This window comes from Camelus bactrianus, chromosome 18 (assembly GCF_048773025.1).
Source record: "Camelus bactrianus isolate YW-2024 breed Bactrian camel chromosome 18, ASM4877302v1, whole genome shotgun sequence".
NCBI classification, from domain to species: domain Eukaryota; kingdom Metazoa; phylum Chordata; class Mammalia; order Artiodactyla; family Camelidae; genus Camelus; species Camelus bactrianus.
Genome location: NC_133556.1, coordinates 14087809 through 14105795, shown reverse-complemented (window position 1 = coordinate 14105795; position 17987 = coordinate 14087809). Strand labels below are relative to the sequence as shown.

The 17987-nt window shown below is 47.1% G+C and overlaps 2 protein-coding genes across 5 annotated transcripts in view; one reads left to right on the top strand and one right to left on the bottom strand.

Moving 5' to 3' along the window:
• The window catches only part of LOC105082802 (uncharacterized), a 16140-nt gene extending 14879 nt beyond the window's left edge, over positions 1–1261 (bottom strand). The window contains exons 1-2 of the mRNA XM_074346867.1: positions 500–1261; positions 177–290 (exon numbers count right to left, since the gene is read on the bottom strand). Of these exons, the coding sequence (XP_074202968.1) occupies positions 177–290; positions 500–704 (319 nt within the window). The 5' untranslated portion in view covers positions 705–1261. The remainder of the gene's footprint in view (positions 1–176; positions 291–499) is intronic.
• PRR14 (proline rich 14) overlaps positions 1–17987 on the top strand; it is a 26987-nt gene extending 9000 nt beyond the window's left edge. The window contains exons 1-12 of one of the 4 annotated variants that reach the window (XM_010972453.3): positions 12991–13120; positions 13919–13990; positions 14115–14283; positions 14896–14990; positions 15063–15252; positions 15536–15579; positions 15778–15887; positions 16191–16779; positions 16909–16978; positions 17060–17151; positions 17431–17502; positions 17592–17987. In XM_010972453.3, coding sequence (XP_010970755.1) covers positions 13968–13990; positions 14115–14283; positions 14896–14990; positions 15063–15252; positions 15536–15579; positions 15778–15887; positions 16191–16779; positions 16909–16978; positions 17060–17151; positions 17431–17502; positions 17592–17871 — 1734 coding nt within the window. In that variant the 5' untranslated portion in view covers positions 12991–13120; positions 13919–13967 and the 3' untranslated portion in view covers positions 17872–17987. Of the gene's footprint in view, positions 1–12711; positions 13121–13918; positions 13991–14114; positions 14284–14895; positions 14991–15062; positions 15253–15535; positions 15580–15777; positions 15888–16190; positions 16780–16908; positions 16979–17059; positions 17152–17430; positions 17503–17591 lie in introns of those variants that run through there. The other 3 variants (XM_074346072.1, XM_045508308.2, XM_074346073.1) reach the window with 3 other exon arrangements.

Sequence of the window (17987 nt, the reverse complement as noted above, 5' to 3'; positions counted from 1 at the left end):
CAAGTGAATCTTTGGTGGAGGGATTAGACACCATCAGAGAGACAAGAACCATCACGTTGTGAAAATGAACACAGTAAATGGAGCATTACAGTATGGGTCACAGGTATCCCGAGCCAACAAAACTCCGGATCGAGTCATTACAGGCTGCAAGCCTTCCAGAGGCATTTTTCACTCACTTCTCTGGACTGTTATCTGCCTTGGGCACTCCTGTGGATCCAGGGCAGCCAGTTCCCAATCATCGGTATTTCGTTCCAACCAGGAGATGAGGGCTGGTTTGGGACCTGCACAGCCTGGGGAAGGAGAATGAGTCAGAGGCCCGGGCCGTACATAGCACTGAGTAGATACATCTACCTGGTGGCATCTCCTGCGAAGCCCCCGTCCTCCTCCCCTGACAACCTAGTCGGAAGCCAGGACCCTGGACACTCCGGACTCCTTGCCCTCCCCTCACACCCTGTTCATCCCTTCGGGCCCCGTGGAAGCGGATTGGGGCGGGCCTCACCGAGCGCGCCCAGGTGGCCGTAGGTCTCCTGCATCACGTCCCGGTACAGGGCCCTCTGCGCGGGCCGTAGACATTCCCACTCCTCCGGGGAGAAGTACACGGCCACGTCCGCGAACTTCACCGCCCTCGGCCTCCTTCCCCTTCTCCGGCCAGGTCCGGCCTCTCCTGGTCCCCGCGCGGGGAGCAGAGCCGAAGGCGGCGCCATTGGACCCAAGAAGCCGGCGCCACGGCCTTTCCAGTCCCGGTCTCAGCCCTGGGTGCTGGCGGGCCCCGGGATTTGGGAGCCCCCGCCGGACCTGGGGAGGCCCGCAGGGAACCAGAATCAGCCGCCTGCGGGGCTAACGGAAGCCTTTCGCTGTTATTCAGGAAACTCCTGCCCCAACTTGGGTGAAAGGCACCGGAAGATGCCTTCGGGGAAAATGGCGGCGCCGCTACTGCACCGCCTTTGCCTGAAACACAGGCAGCTTCCAGCTATCGATTTTATTGACCCGAGCGCCATGCCGGCTTCCTAACCTCTTTGCCCTCAAATGTGATGGCGCTGCGATTGGGCTTCACGTCCTTTTTCCCCCCATTGTACACGCTCATTGGGCGGCGGCCGAAGATCGAGCATTCTAATTGGGTGCGGTCGAAAGCGGCCTGTTTGAACGAAGCCAACGGAAGTGGAAGGGCAGGAAGCTGGACGCTATGTGTTGGGTGACTGCCGCTGAGTCTCCAGGCGGGAAGGGGAGACCCTTCCTGGGATCAGTAACAGTCTCGTTTCCTGATGGCGCAGCCTAGCCGAGGGTGGGAAAGATACGAGTGACGGAGCCACTCTGGCCAACCCGGGGCTGAGATTTCCCTGAGTTGCCTTTCCTGGCTTTCTCAGAGGAGCCTTCGCTTCCGATAGTGGGTAACTTCCTTGTTGCCCTTTGGGGAAGGGAATTAACGTTAGTGTTTCTTGTGCGCAGGCACCATGCCCAACATATTACACATTTCTCATTTATTTTTTGCTACCGTTGTGTGAAGTGATGATTATCATCCTGGTTCTCCTGATGAGGAAAATCTCAGAGGGGTACTGCTAAGAAGGAACAAAGGTTTTGGCGACTAAAGAAAAATGCACAATCTAAAAGTTTCCAGTTAAGTTTTATTCCGGGACCTTACTGAGAACTGCAGCCTCTCATTTAGCTCTGAGGAACTGTTCCAAAGAGATAAGGGAGGAGCCAGGATATATAGCAGTTTTTGCTTGGGGGGGGGGGGGCAGACATGAAAAGATTACTGTTAATCTCACACACACAGACACCTCAAGTTAATGATTTTAGTGCTTTTATATGTATGGGTAGGTGCAGGAGTCTGAGCTCATTGAAATTGTTCTTTAGATATGCAACTTAACTATCTAGCCAGTAACTGGAGCACAGAATGTTTCCTGTATTTTCCCATCCTGAATTTTCATGGCACACCCTTGGTTGGGGTCTGGAAAGGGGTTGCGGCGGCAGGGCGGCTGCAGTGGCTGATGGCTTGATGGTGGGCAACTTCGTCGTTTACCGGAATGGCAGGCAACATTCCCTTTCTACAGGGCTTCCTCATGGTCATAAATTCGACCAAAGTTTGGGAGGCATTTCATGAACAATTTGTCCCATGGCACTAGAAATTTTCACTCCTAGGTCAGAGGAGGATTTTGTTGCTAGGCCACCCAATATGCTATTTTTGGGTTAAAATTCTCTGCATCATCTGTCTTAGTCTATTATGATCCAGAAAATGTCCCTTGTTGCTTCTTCCAATACCTAGAGTCACACTATTACAATTATTTTATATAGAGTTATATATATGATCAATTGCCGTAAAGATGTTTAGCCACCATTAATTTTGTTGGAGCATGATGTGCTGGCTACACATTGGGTAATGAAAGAGGCAATAATCTTTTTTTTTTTTTTTTTTGGTATATGTGCTGCTGAAGCGAGTACAGTTTTTTTGAAAGAGGCAATAATCTTTTAAAATACACAGCATGTAAGTAATATAGCTAGTAACATTAATAAAGTCATAGTACAGCAGAGAGGGGCACAAAGCATAAACAATTGGATTTTTTGTGGGGGAGGAGTAATTAGGCTGATTTATTTATTTTTAAAGGAGGTGCTGGGGATTGAACCCAGGACCTCATGCATGTTAAATATGAACTCTACCACTGAGCTATACACTTACCCCTATAAACAATTTGAAAACAATAAAAAGAGAACAAATTAAAACAATGGTTAGTATAATTAGTTGTAATCTGGTCACACGAAGCCATCAAGTCTAGAGGGGAGCCAGCTAGAGAAGTCAAATTTTGGAGGGTTGAGGTAGAGAGGAAAAAAAATGTTTCATCTTCCTTTACTAAGATATACTCTATCAACTTTTTATGGGTCATGGTTAGCATAAGAGGAAAGATTTTCTGGAAAACAAAGATTAAAAGCCAGCAATATTTTAGACAAAAAATCGTACAATTATAAATCACATTGCTCAGTTCATTCAGTCCCATGTAATTAATTCCTGTTGATCTAGATGAAGCCATCGGGTTTCCTGTTTCTGTAATTTTTTACCCAGTTCAGTAGTATGATCTAAAAGTCTTCAGAAATCTTCCTTGACAAAAGTGCTTTCTATGAAACTTCTTGAAGATTTTCATTTTATAAAGGCATCAGAGTAAAACAATCTCTGTCTATATTTGACAAAAGACTTAAAATGGCATGGTTAAAGATCTGATTACAATGCACTTGACAAGAAACTTTGTTATTTCTGTGACATAAAGTATTTTAAGATAATAACTACAACTATGACTGATAACATTATACCAGCACATATCAGGTTTTTAGAGATTCCATATAACTTTTAGAATATCTATATTAATGACATTTACCCATACAATATTACCTAAGAAGGTTTATCACCACTTATCTGACAATGTTTCTTATGTAGTTTAATGTACCAAGTAAATCTAATTAATATTTCTCTTTAGGGTGTTTCAGGGACCCTTTGAAGCACCCCCAAATTAGCTAGAGGTCAAAAGAACTTTATTTAGAATTTGACTTGGGGAAAGTTGTCAAAGATACCAGGTTTTAAAACACTTGGTGAAATAGGATCATAGGTCACTGAAATAATACTCATTCAAGCAGGATGACAATAAAAGGTTTTAAAAGCAAATACAGAAAGTTACAGCAGACTACTTAAAAGGAGGTAAAGAAACTTTACAATCTGTTATCAAAATCAGATCAATATTTATTTACTCAGTTAATTTTGAATCTTAGCCAGTCTTGACCATGCACAAAATTCTTCTCAGGGTTTTCCCACAAACCTTCCATAACTTTCTTTTTTATTTTTTTAGATTTTTGTCTTATACTTTTTCTTTCTTTCTAGGACAAAAATTACTTCTTTTTCCCTTGATAAATGCATTTTCCATTCCTTGTACCTATTTCCTTTCATACAAAGGTATTTTCCTTATTAATTTTAATAGTTTTAATGACATTAATCAGAATTCTTAACTTTTAAAAACTTTAATTTCTACTGAAAACTAACAAGTATGCAATTATGAACTATCTTTTACATTAGCATTCTGTAGATTTGGAGACATTTTTTATGATTTGTAAAAACATACTTTATTATAGAAAAATTTTCAGTGCAGCACCAAAAGTTTTTATTAATAGACCTAAATAGCTTTAGTTTCTCTAGAAAAGAAAGCCTATGTTTAGGAATTAATGTTTCAGTATCTTTGGGAGCAATCTAGACATTTAATAAATTTCCATCTTTTAACTTAGCAAAACTCTAAAGTTAAAGTTACACAAAATCTGGAGAATTATTTTTAAATAGACATACCATAAAACATAATAATTTTTAAAGAGTTCACCTAAAAGCTCTTACTCTATTTATATCTATTGAATTACAATTATGTTTAGATTACCTGTGAAAACATGAGACATCAGACCAAGTTAGCCATCATCCCAAACTATTTTTCTTGCTGATAATTTTTATACCAGAAAAAATACGACTTTATCTGCCTTTTAGTTAACCCGGATGCAATAAAAGTAAGACATGTCTATATTAATCAAACCAACAAACTTAACCTTTAATGCTGAATATTGTCTCCTAGGTCATGTGAACTTGAAATTAATTTGGGTTAGTTTCTATTTAAAAATATCTGATTTGTAAGTGCTTACTTTCAAGTCAATTAAATAGAGCTCTTTTATAAATTTAATTGTGATAATACTATCCAGAGGTAAAGACATAGCATATGTATAATGTACACAACAGACATTCCTTAAAATAACCCCTTGAGGCTGATCATTTCTTTCCAAATGATGGCGCTCAAGCTCAGTCCAGTAAGACTCATCAGTGTTAACACTGCTAAGTTAAGGAACCAGCAACAGAAGAACTCAGTAGGGTGCAACTGCTCCCTCATTTCTCATTTTTCGTGGATCCTCATCCTCTCCTTTGACTCCTTCTCTACTGCCTTTGATATTATTGGTCTATATTTGCTTGATTGCCAGTGGACTGCATCTATTTTCCTCACCTATCCCACCTAGGACACATTTGTGTGCACGTGCACACACAAATCCACTCCGACCAGGCTTTTGTCCCACTGTTCGGCTAAAAAAAAATTCTCCAAGTCCTGCCAACCTCCTCGTTAAACCACTCTGCCACTTTCTTCCATTGGCTTCTGAATCCCTTTTTGTTTTGCTGGTTTTGTATTTTGGTTCTTCTTTCTGTCTTCTTTATTACATTCCGCATTTTTAAAGTACATTTTCCTAAGGTTCAGGCATCCAACTTATTTCCCTTGGTTTTGATTGTCATCCTCTAGACCAGTGATCCCGAACTGGGCTGGGGGTGATGCCTCCTTCCCCTGGGGACGTTCAGTAATGTCTACAGGCATTTTTTAGTTGTCAAGGGTTAGGGTAGGGGGAGGGAGGGTCCCAGGGAAGGGATGTTTGTGCGCTACTGACATCTAGTGGGTAGAGGCTAGCAATGCTTCCACCGAACATCCTGCAAGGCACAGGACAGCCCCTCACAACAAAGACTTCTCTGGCTCGAAATACTAATAGTGTTGTGGTTGAGAAATCTTCCTCTAGGTCTGGATGTGTAACTGGCTGCTGAATATTTTCACATGGTGGTTGAGCCGAGAGTTTTTTACTTTCTCTAGATATTTTAGTTGAATATTCGACTACATTTCACTCCTGTTACTAGCATATCAGACCTGATATCCCATTACCTAAGTCCTTCCTGCTCATGGCTTTTCCCTGCCAGTTCCGAGGCTATTATGTCCTGGTAGCTTAGGATAAATCTGTGAAAAAACAGGCGAAGTTCCTCTCCTTAGGGAGCTTACATTCCATACTACTCAGCCATAAAAAAGAATGAATCATGCCATTTTCAGCAGCATAGATGGACCTAGAGATGATCATACTGAGTGAGGTAAGTCAGAAAGAGAAAAACAAATACCATATGATATCACCTATATGTGGAATCTAAAATATGACACAAATGAGCTTGTTTATGAAACAGACTCACAGATATAAAAAACTTATGGTTACCAAAGGGAAAAGGGGGGGTGGGGAGGGATAAATCAGGAGTTTGGAATTAGCAGATACAAACTACTATATATAAGATAGTAAACAGCAAGATCCTACTGTATAGCACAGGGAACTTTATTCAATATCCTGTAATAATGGAAAAGAATATGAAAAAGAATATATGTATATATGTATAGCTGAATCACCTTGCTGTACACCAGAAATTAACATTGTTAATCAACTATACTTCAGTTTTTAAAAATCTGTGTTAGCTTAAAACAGGACATTTACAGTTATGAGTGAAAAAAAAAGCTTGCATTCCAAAGTGGGAGAATGGACAGTTTTTTTTCATTGAAGTAGTCAGTTACAATGTGTCAATTTCTGAGAGAATGGACAATTTCTAATAAATACAGATAAGGGATCCTTCCATTTAACAGATGGACCCAGAGATACCAATTTTCTTGCTCAGTACCAGACAGTCCTGTTCAGTGAAAAGCTGTCCCTTGCCTTCCACCATTTTCAAAATGCCCCATGGACATTCATGTAGGTGAAAACAGGTTTGTAATTATGTGATTACAGAACCTGAATTTATTGTATATACAAGCACAAACTTGCAAGTACAGTTTTAATCCTGACTTTTTCAGAAAGTCCTGTATAAATTGAGGGAAGATTGTATTTTGTTGTTTGGAACTTTGCTAAGAATTGTTGGCCATTTTGGAAAATCATCGCACAGAAGGGCCACACTTGAATTTGAATGAATACAACCCATCTTGACAGCCTGAGTATGTAGCTGCCATATTCATAGAAATCCTATATGAAGGTGCAAGCACATTTCCATACACTGCTTCACTAAATCCTTCGGCAAAGCCCTAGCCAAGCATTTACCTATTGAGATATACATTATCTTTTAAAATTTAAAGAATAATCTAATACACAAGAGTGCACAAATCTTAAGTGTAAGCTCAATGAATTTTCATAAAATGAATACACCCACGCAACCAGTACCCAGATCCAGAAACCAAAACATTTCCAGCACCCTAGACTCACCTCATACATCCTCCAGTCACTACCCCTCCCAGAGATAACCACTAATCCAATTTCTAACATGATAGAGTAGTTGTGCCTCTTTTTGAATGTAATAAAAATGGAATCAGTATATATATAAACACTTTTTTATACCTGACTCCTTTTGCTTCTAAAATTCATTCAGATTGTTGGCTGTAGTTGTAATTTTTATTCTAAGTTATGTAGAGGATACCATGGGATACCTACCTATTTTTAAATCAGTGACTTTATTTGTCCTTTAAATTATAGTAAGGGTTATACTGATTTTCAAAAAGTAGGACTATAGAGGGTTTATTTCTCTACTCCTGTATTTCATCATAGTAAGAGGAGCATTCAGCATATTCTAAAAGGCATACATTAGTTCTGAGAGGCTGACACCCTGATTATTTGCAGCCTCCTGAGTTTTGCCCTCTGGTCCTTTGCACGGTTGTGATGACCCCTGCACAGTTTCCCCCCCACCCCTTTTCCTTCAGTTCTCAGATGACTCATTATTGTCTCTGAGACGTCTTCTCTGGCTCTGTTTACATGCTCTTTTGGGAACCTGTATATAAACTGAGTTGAGCATTTATCTCGCTACACACCAACCTGTTTACTTGTCTCTCTACAGACAAGGACGCACACTGTTTGGCTCACCATAGCCTTTTTTGTGTCTGGCATGAGGTTGGCGTTCAAAAAATGTGTTGAACAAATAAATGGACACATCATCCCATATTTAGAGCCTTCTTGACCAACCAGGGCCCTTGCCTCCCAGGTATAGGCCTTTTTCTCTGGGGGAAAGGTCATAGCCGGTGGATCTGTTTTCTGTGTGTGTCAGGGACCTCCCTTCCTAGCATTGCCACTGATTTGACTGTCTCTCTGCCTTCCCCGCCTATAACATCAGGTACGGTCATCTCCAGAATCCTCTACCTGGACTTGTTCTCTGAGTGCTATCTGGATCTGGCCTCCATCTGAAATCAGAGGATGCCAGGAATTGCCTTTAGACAACGTGGCAGCTACTCAGCCCAACTTCTTCCACTTCAGTCGAGCCAGCTGTCCTCACACACACTGTCTGCTCTCATTTTTTATTTTTTCCTCAGGTGTGATGGGAGCATTCAAAATGCATTTAAGAAATATGTCTTCAATTTTTTTTTTAATTGAAGTGTAGTTGATTTACAACATTGTGTTAGTGTCTGATGTACAGCAAAGTGATTTAGTTGTTCATGTACTCCTTTTCCTATTCTTTTTCATTATGGTTCATTACAGAATATTGAATATAGTTCCCTGTGCTATATAGTAGGGTCTTGTTGTTTATCTATTTTATATACACTAGTTTGTATCTGCTAATCCCAAACTTCCAATTTATACCTCTCCCATCTCTTTCCTCTTTGGTAACTGTAAGTTTGTTTTCTATGTCTATGAATCTGTTTCTGTTTCATAAGCAAGTTCATTTATATCATATTTTAGATTCCACATGTAAATGATATCATATGGTATTTGTTTTTCTCTTTCTGACTTACTTCACTTAGAATGATCATCTCTAGGTTCATCTGTGTTGCTGCAAATGGCATTATTTTATTTTTTTCTATGACTGAATAGTATTCCAGTGTATGTGTGTGTATGTATATATATCTTCTTTATCCACATCTTCTTTATCCAGTCATCTGTCAACAGACATAGGTTACTTCCATGTCTTGCCTTTTGTAAATAGTGCTGCTATGAACACTAGGGTGCATGTATCTTTCTGAATGAGAGTTTCCTCTGCATATATGCCCAGGAGTGGGATTACTGGATCATATAGTAATTCTATTTTTAGTTTTGTAAGGAACCTCCATACTGTTTTCCATAGTGGCTGCACCAATTTACATGCAATGAAGATTTTAAACCTTTCTCAAAAATGGCCTACTGTCTGAAATATCTGCATGCTAACTGCAATAGGAACTTTTGAGATTCAGATTTAGCACTTTAGTGGTAAAACACTAGTATTTTTGTTGATGATGGTATAAGTCTGAGTCCAATTGAGAGAAACCACATAGCAATTTGAACACGGAGAAATTTATGTAAAAGAATTATCAACTATAAAAGGGAATTGGAGAAAGAAGGGATTGGATTGTGTATTAGTATCCTAGGGCCACCACGGCAAATTACCACAAACTGAGTGTATTAGGACAATACAAATCTATGCTTTCGTAGTTCTGGAGACTAGAAATCTGAAATCAAGGCATCAGCAGGACCACACTCCCTTCAAGACCCTAGGTAGAATCTTTTCTTGCCTCTCCTAGCTTCTGGTGGTTGCTGGCAACCTCTGGCATTCGTTGGTTTGTAGATGCATCACGCTAATCTCTGCCTTTGTGGCTACACGGCATTCTTCCTGTGTGTTTCCCTGTGTGTCAGCACATTGCCTCCTTTCCATGTGTCTGGGTCCAAATTTCCTTCTTACAGGGACACCAGTCACTGGATTGGGGCCCACCTGAATCCAGCATGACCTCATTGATTATATCTGCAAAGACTGTTTCCAAATAAGGTCGCAGTCACCAGAACTAGGGGTTAGGACTTGAGCACATCTTTTAGAGGGACACAATTCTGCCCACTACAAACAGTCAGAAGTAAAGAGAATTCTAAAGTTTGCAGGAATCACAGATACAAGAGCAGCCACTAGCCCTCAGCTGGAGATACAGCACCCAATAAAGAGCCTCTGCCTGTGCCCCCCAGGGGGGTTGAGTCCCAGGACTTTTTGGAGAGAACACAGAAGTCAGTGGAGTACCACTTTGGTGGAGCTTGCTAGAAATCCATCCCCTGGAACTTGCTGGAAATCTTCCCTCTAAGGTGCCAGGGGAAACTGTTCATGGTAAGGTGTCTCACCAGAGGCACTGCCCTACAAAACTGTCCAAGGGGCGTACCAGGGAAAGCTGCTGGCCACTGGGTGTTGCTGGCCACTATGCAGCACAGCAGCCTGCCAACAGGCTGCATGGAAACCAGGAAGCAAAGCCCTTTCTTCCTGCAATCTCTCCGCAGCTCTCTACTGACAAAACTTAATACCATGCTAGCTGGCAAAGAAAAAAAATATTTAAAGGGCCCAGATCCGTTTTCACAGAGCAGGCAAAAAGAATGAATTTTTTCTGAGAGGTAATAAACTAATAACTGGCACAGTGACATACCACTGTTTCAGATATTAATAGGCAGCTCCCTTCACCCTTCTTGGCTCTCTCTCCAGTCCTCCCAACCTTCTCCCGTCCCTTGACATCCTCACCATAAAGCCTATCACTTTACCATTTGGTTCCTCCAAACTTGACACCTGCCTATCCTACTCCACCTCAGAAAGGACAAAGATAGAAGTGGTGGCAGGTGGTTCTCTTAGACTGGGGAAGAGAAGGAGTTAGACCATGGGCAGGACTAGCTTCTTCAGATAAATAGTAATTCTACCCAATAGCTCAAGTAGCTGACCTGAGTGGAAGAGCCCCACCCTAGAGGTGGTCTTGAAGGCTCCTCACCAGGGCAATTAAATAGGGCAGGAATGTGCTGGCATCTGGCTGGACTAAGTACTTCACAGTGGAGGAGGCTGAGGCTCAGGGAAGTGGTAGAGTCAATGGCAATCTTGTATACAGGGATACAAACTCCAAACTCCCAGGATCAGGCACTTGTCTGTTCCCACAGCATGGCACATAGGCATTGAAATTTTGTGAATGGCTGATGTGAACCAGAGCGGCAACCCAAACCCGAGACTTCTTATCACTTCTCAGGGTTGGTTCTTGGCAAAGGGCTATAACGGACCATGCCTCCCATCTCAACACCTTGCAGCCAGAAACCAATCCAGTCCACCATGGTGAATCTAGATCTCAGGCTAGAGGCTTCTGCAGAGAAAGATACTGAGCAGAGCAGCTGGCTTGAGGACCAGAAGGGATAGGGCACTCTGAAAAAGAGGCAGTTTTTAATCATCCTCTTTTTACCTATAGCCCGAGACTTAAGTTACTTATCAGGCACATTCAGATGTGCCTTTTCACTTGATCTCAGTCTATTTTGAGAAAGGCATGACAGGGTTTACCATTCCCATTTTACAGATAAGACCAATAAGGCCAGGAACAGTTAAGCAGGTGAGAGACCCAGAGTCTAAAGGGGTCTGGAGTTTCTGAAGAATAAATACACTAATGTGCCAATTACATCACCTGCCCCACTGGAGGCTGTGCGGGGCCTCTTGCCACTGGATCAGCATACATTGGCCGTGTCCTGGGATTTGTATACAGGTGGTGGATAAGGTAAGAGTTGCTGAAATGGTAGTCACAAAGAGGGCAGAGGCAAGACCATGAGGGCATAAGTGCTCATCATTGCTGGTCTGGGCTGAGGGCCAAGACACCACAGTCTATCCTACTCTATTTGATGAACTTCAGTGCCCCCAGCTTGGGTCATAGGGCTGGGTCCTTTCTGCCAGATTCTGGGCCAGGGCCTTTCTTTAGGTTACCTCCTTTACCCTGGGCACTGATTTCTTCAGGAGACTTAGAGAATCAAAACTGATCAGGCAAGCGCTGCCTTTGAAAGGTTTTCATTGCCCTGGGGTCTGGGAAACACTTGTGTGTTTAAGCAGGAAAGTGAGAGCCTACAGGGGGCCTCAACTCACGAAAGTTGAGAGGGATCTCCCAGCATTCACAGTTGGAAGCATCATCAACAGGGAACATCCTCAGGCGCCAGTAGCCAGCCCTGATCCAGGGGGAGGGAGAACACCACTTGCTCCAAGAGCTGCTGCCTGCTCACACCAGAAGTTTCATGGATTTCCAGAGGACCCAGCAGGCCTTGTACCACAAAGGAAGTCGCTGTAGTCCTTACAGACCTATCTGGATGAATCTTTGGTTACAGAGGTGGGGAGTCTTCACTTTCCATGCCAACTCTTACCCCTGCTGCTCTTTCCATATTATCCTTTCTGTGTCATTACTCTTATCACTCAGTCCCATAAGATAATTATGCTGGGCTGGCTAAGTCGCTCTGCAACTTCATTTCAGACCCAGTCTTCTAGGCTTCAGGCTCTCCTGTACTAACAAGAAAATAAGTACTAGTTTGGACCAGGGAATCCTGGGGAAGGAGAACTAGTGGAGGCATGGGCTTTGGTTAGGCATTGAGGGCCCCTTCGCAGTGCAAGAAGCCAGTACATGTCCGCTACCTTCCAACAAACAGCAGGCTCCTGTTATAAAAGTTCCATGATGCAGCCCCTCTAAACAGCGGTATTTCATCCCCGATCCCTTACGACTTAAGACTATTTACACACCCCATCAGCCAGGCCCCTTTTGAAAGAAGGCTCACGGGAGCCTGGAACAGAGAGGAAGGCGGCCGGACCCCACAGAACACGCCAAGGCGGTTACTGGCCTCCAGCACTGACGCCTCTATACTGAACCAACCCTCTTCGCGGGACGCAGAAACCTCTGCTCCAGAAAGAGGTGCACAATACTCGGGTGAAGTGAAGGTCAATGCCTCGACCTCCTCCCCACTGTGGTTCAGCCCAGTCTTTCCAGTACACTGCACGAGCAAAGGAGCCGAAGGGGGCACCAGTCCTAATCTCTGGCCCCTGCCAAACCCTCCCCTGCAACGTAGGAGCCGAGGTTGGTACTGGAACCGGCCTCAGTGGGGCCTCTCTAGGAAACAGGGAATTTCACATATCGTTAGCACTCAGTTCACGTTTATTGGCCTAAGAACGAAAGAACCGGAAGACGCCCTTAAAAAACGTGGCGGGACCCTAGCTTCAGGACAGTTGCCTCGAAGTTTCAAGAAGGTTGGCATAGTCTTCGGCCACGCACTGGCCTGAGAAGATGACGTCGTCCGGCCCAATTCGGTTCACCGAGGACAGCGCTTTCTGCCTTCAACTATAATGGCGGCGCTGCCCAATTTGGCTTATTGCCCTTAGCGGTGATGGCCACCAGGCGGCTTCACTTAGTTTCTCACTACCCCGGAAGACGGGGACCGGCGATTGGGCGGTGCTCAACGGCTCCGAAAAGAAGGCCCTTGGCGGTTGGGCAGTGCTGGGTAAGGCTAGTTTTAAAGGAGCCGGAGGTGGGAGCCGTCGAAGACCCGGGATCCGCGGGAGGCGGCGGTGAGCGGCGCGCGGGGGAGGGCACCGAGAGGCTGGAGAGAGGGCGGGAGGAGGGAGGGAAGGAAACTTTTGAACCATCTGGTCCTGGTCTGGGGAGAGCGCTGGGCGGGGATCCGCGGAGGGCGGAGGGAGGGGGTCTGTGGGCGGGACCTCCCGGGATTGGAGTGAAGGGGGTATCTGCTTCACAGTGGATCCCCGGGGATCCGGACTGAGTTCGTGATGCTCAAGCTCGGGCCGCTTCTGTCTGAGTGGAGCTTTGCGGAGCCGAGGCTCACAGGGAGAGGAGGATCCTCGCGCGGCTTCTGATTGGAGGAACCGCGCTGTAGGATTCTTTCCGTGGGGATCCCATGTAGGGGATCTGGTTGGAGGTGGGGACCGTCGGCATGTGGAAATAATGCTTCGGAGTCCTCGGCCACTCGCTGGGAGTGGATGAGGATTGCAGAGGGATCCAGCGGAAACTGGGACTCGGAGGACCGGGATCCCAGCTGATCCCAGCTGTTCCCGGGGAAATCTCAGGGTGGAATCTGAAGGGACAAAGGCCCCAGGAGGCTCGGGCCGTGAGAGAACTGGGGCCGCTGCAATCCAGGTTCTTGCGGCCCAGGCAGGGCGCGAGTGATCCGCTGATCGCGGCGGTGGCAGCGGGAAGACACCCGCTCCCGGCGGCCAGGAGGGGGAGCCTTTCCGCGCCAGGGCTCCGGCCAGTGGGCTACCGGGAGCCGCGGGCGGACCATGAAGGGCGGAGCCCCAGGGGAGGGGCTGGCCCTTACTCCCCGCTCCCCCGCTCCCCCCTCACCCCAGGCTGGAGCCTGGGATCCCCCAGGGACTCCCCGGAGCCGCCGCTTCCCCCATGGACTTGCCCGGGGACTCCAGGTGAGAGCGCACCCCGCCCGCCTGTCTTGAACCCGGGAAGCGGGGAGCCTGGCGGCGGTACCGGGGAAACCACAGAGCCAACGACAGGCTCAGGCAACCGTCCTCTGCTTCTCTCATTCTCCAGCCCGTCTGGCCGGCAGCATCTGTGCCGCCAGCCCCTGGCTCGAGCATTATGGGGAGCCAGGAGCCCGAAACGGCCGAGGCTGCAGTCCCTTGGGGCCCCTTCGCCCTTGGAAAAAGCCTCTCGGCGGGTCCTGGCCGTGGTCCTGGAAGATGTCATGGCTGCCCACATGGTGAGCCCCTTGAACTGAGAGGCCCCCTTCTCCCTCAGGTCCCCTCAGCACTAAAATCAGATAAAATTAGTAGTGAATAACTGAGACAACTCATTCTCACACTCGTCCATCAGGCAGCCTCCCTAATGCTAGAGTTTTGCTTGCCTCTCACTTATTCCAACTTGGAATTGGACAGAGCTTCAGGTGCCCATTCCCCACTTCCAACCCTGTTGGGCTGAAACCACATCCCTACAACTCTTAAGTATGAGAAACCCTTCTGCTTTCTTCCCAGCCTAACTAGGCAGCCCTTGAGAAGGAGGCTGAGGTCTTTGGCTCCATTGCACAGATTAGAAAAACTGAGGCCCCAAAGAGGGCAGTGACTCACTCCAGGTCACCCTCTCCTTTTGATTTTTACAAATGCCTGGGTGACATTTCGCAGGTCCCACACCAGCAGCTCAGAACACCATAGTATCTGGCTTTAGTTCAGTTCAATTGACTTCTTTGGGGATCTTGAATGAATTCTAAACACAATTTCTGTCATTTTTGTGGCATAGGGCACTGTTAGGCACAGGAGACCATGTCCAGTCCAACCCCATTCTATCACCTTACTCTTGACACCTTCTCTTCTCCTAGGTCCCCCTGGTACCCCAAAAGGAAATCTCCACCCCACGGCACCACAGCAACCATCAGGATTCTGTCCACAGCCAGTCACCTGCCTCACAGGCTAGGTGAGCATGGCAGGAACAGGGGTAAGCTGGGAACATAGCTGAGCCCCACTGATCTTCCTGTCCCCTCTCTAGGCCTCCTGACGCACTACACTTATGCCGAGAGCCCTTGAGCCGTGTCCATCAGCCCCCTTCCACACTGAGGCGGCGATCAAGGACAACGCCTGGCTCAAAGGAGGGCCCTTCACAAAAGGTGGCCCAGACCCCCCAGCCCACTCTGGTGGTGATGCTAGAAGACATTGCCAGCTCCAGAGCCCCAGCTGAGGTATGGGAACATCAGGGAAAGATGTCAGGGGTTCAGCTGGGGACAGGCACTCCAGTGGAGATAGAAGATGGGTAGGAGGGCTGAGTCTGGGATGGATTTTGCTCAGAGCAAGGAGGACAGTGTTTTAGGTGGAAGACACTGCCTGAGCAAAGACCTAGATGAAAAAGTCTTTAGTGTGAACCTAGGCAGACATCTGGAGACCGAGAGTGTCAGGCCGTGGGGAGCTAAGGAGGCCACAAGGGGCTTCCCTGCCTCCCCACAAACATCCCCTGTTTATATCCAGGGCTTTGCTGATGAGACTTCCAACTTCATCATCCCAGCAAGAAGGTGAGAGGGCTGGGGAAGGGATTATCAAGATGTCCAGGCAACAGCCATTATCCAGGCAGTGAGAGCTAGGGGCATCAGAATTTTGTCCAGCCATTCCTTGTAGCACCTTCAGTAGCCTTAAGAGACAAGGGAGGTGCTGGCTCAGGTAGGATCTGAATCTGGAAGTTCCTCAGCCTTTAACTTGCCCCTTCACCCCAGAGCTGAGCCCATGATGATGGTTCACCAACCAAAGCCTCCGTCCAAGGACCTGGAACCCCCATTCCAGCCATCTGCTCTGTCTGCAGACCCTCCAAAGAGCCCACCACCAGGTAAGGACTCAGACGGATGAGACGTGGGGTTCTGGAAAACTCTAGCTGAGCTTAGAAGTGTCAGGTGCAGAGGTGGTGATGGGGCTTAACCCCCTCCCAGGGAAGAAATTGGTGTGTAAAGATGGGGTTGAGACTTCAGAGGCCTCTGAAGTTTAACTTCTAAATTTAGGGCTTGGTATTTTAAGGGTGGGCTTATTCTTCTGTGGGCAAAGATTAGTGTTTGGGGACGGGGCTAAGGCTACTGAAGTAGGACTTAAACACTCGCAGCTGAGGAATACCCACCTGACCCTCTCCTTTCCTCAGCCCCAGATCCAGTTCTGGAGCCCCCATCGACCCCACCGCCGTCCAGCCTTTTACGCCCCCGCCTCAGTCCCTGGGGCTTGGCCCCCCTCTTCCATTCCGTCCGCTCCAAGCTGGAGAGCTTTGCCGACATCTTCCTCACACCCAACAAAGTCCCACAGCCCCCACCCCCATCACCCCCCATGAAGTTGGAGTTGAAGATTGCCATCTCAGAGGCTGAGCAGTCTGGGGCTGCCAAGGGCACTGCAACTGTCAGTCCCCGGCCCCCTATTCGCCAATGGCGGGTCCAAGACCGCAATCCCCCAGCACCTCTCCCTAAGCCCTCTCTGGGCCGAAGTCACTCCTGTCCTGATCTGGGGCCCCCTGGCCCAGATACCTGCAGCTGGCCCCCTGCTCCACCCCTCCCAAGCTGGTCACGGCCACGGCGGCACACTGTAGGTGGTGGAGAGATGGCCCAAGCCCCGCCACCCCCTCGACCCTGTCTCCGGAAAGAGGTGTTCCCTCTTGGAGGAGTGGGAGGCTCTCCTCCCCTCGTCACATCTTGCTCGTCTACTGCATCCACTTCTTCCTTCTCTGAACCTGCAGAACCCAGGTAGTGCTCTCAATAAACCCTCCTTATTAAAGTTCTGGCTGCAGTCTGGGCCCAGCCTCCTTCCCTAGTGTCCAGATGGGGATGTTGCTATGGATGTTGTTTGGCCCTGAGCCTTGACCTTCTCTGTAGGTTGAGCTCAACCAAGAGGAAGGAGCCAAGGGCCTCAGAGGACCAGGAGCTTTCAGACCCTGAGACCAAGGTAGGAGTGCAGATGAGGGAGAGGAGACAAGTGGGAGTTAAGCCCATGCTGCAGTTTTACCCTCTGCCGCATTTTTTGCAGACCATGGGAAAGGTTTCTCGATTCCGAATACGTAGGACACCAGCCCGTTCTCAACTAAACCTTACACCAATGGGGCTGCCTCGACCAATCAGGTGAGAGGCTCATTGTGCATGGAGCTGCCTTGGCCAAACAGGTGTGAGTTCAGATCCCCTGAGTGTAGCTTTGTCTCCTCTCCTCCTGGAGCACAGTCCAGCTTGGAGGAGTCACTTTGGTCTGGATGTGGTTTGTGCTTAGAACCATCTATCTGCCTCAGGCAGCACTCTGGGCTCCTGGCATGTCCTGGAAACTGAAATAAAGGCCAGGCCTTGCTTATCCCTTCTCCAGGCCTACTAGCCACAGGTTTCTCAGTGTCCTCTGCTTTTTGCTCACAGGTTGAACAAGAAGGAGTTCAGCTTGGAAGAAATTTATACCAACAAGAATTACCAGTCACCTACAACCAGGAGGTGAGAAACTTGAAGGCTTAGGGGTGACAGAGGGAAGCCTGGAACCAGGGAGCATGCTGGTAACCAGCACTCCTCCCTGCCTGGTCCAGGACTTTTGAGACCATCTTCGAGGAACCCCGGGAGCGCAACGGGACTCTGATTTTCACTAGCTCGAGGAAGCTCCGGCGAACTGTAGAATTTCGGGACAGCAGCCTTCCTCGATCCCGGCGGCCATCTCGTGGGGCCCGGGCTGCAGCTGGCCGGACCCTTACTCCCAACCTGGCCCCCAACCCAGATGTAGGACCCCTGCTGCAGCAGCGACTGCAGGAGCTGGATGCCTTGCTCCTGGAGGAGGAGGAAGGGGATCGAGAGCGGCCCCATCGGACTTAGAAGCTCCATCTGTTTGTCTCTCCAACCATCCGGGAGGGAGGGGAAGTCTCTGAGGCAGTTATATATTTTCTCTATATTTCTAGTAAAGTTTTCGATATGTTTCTGATTCTTCTGAA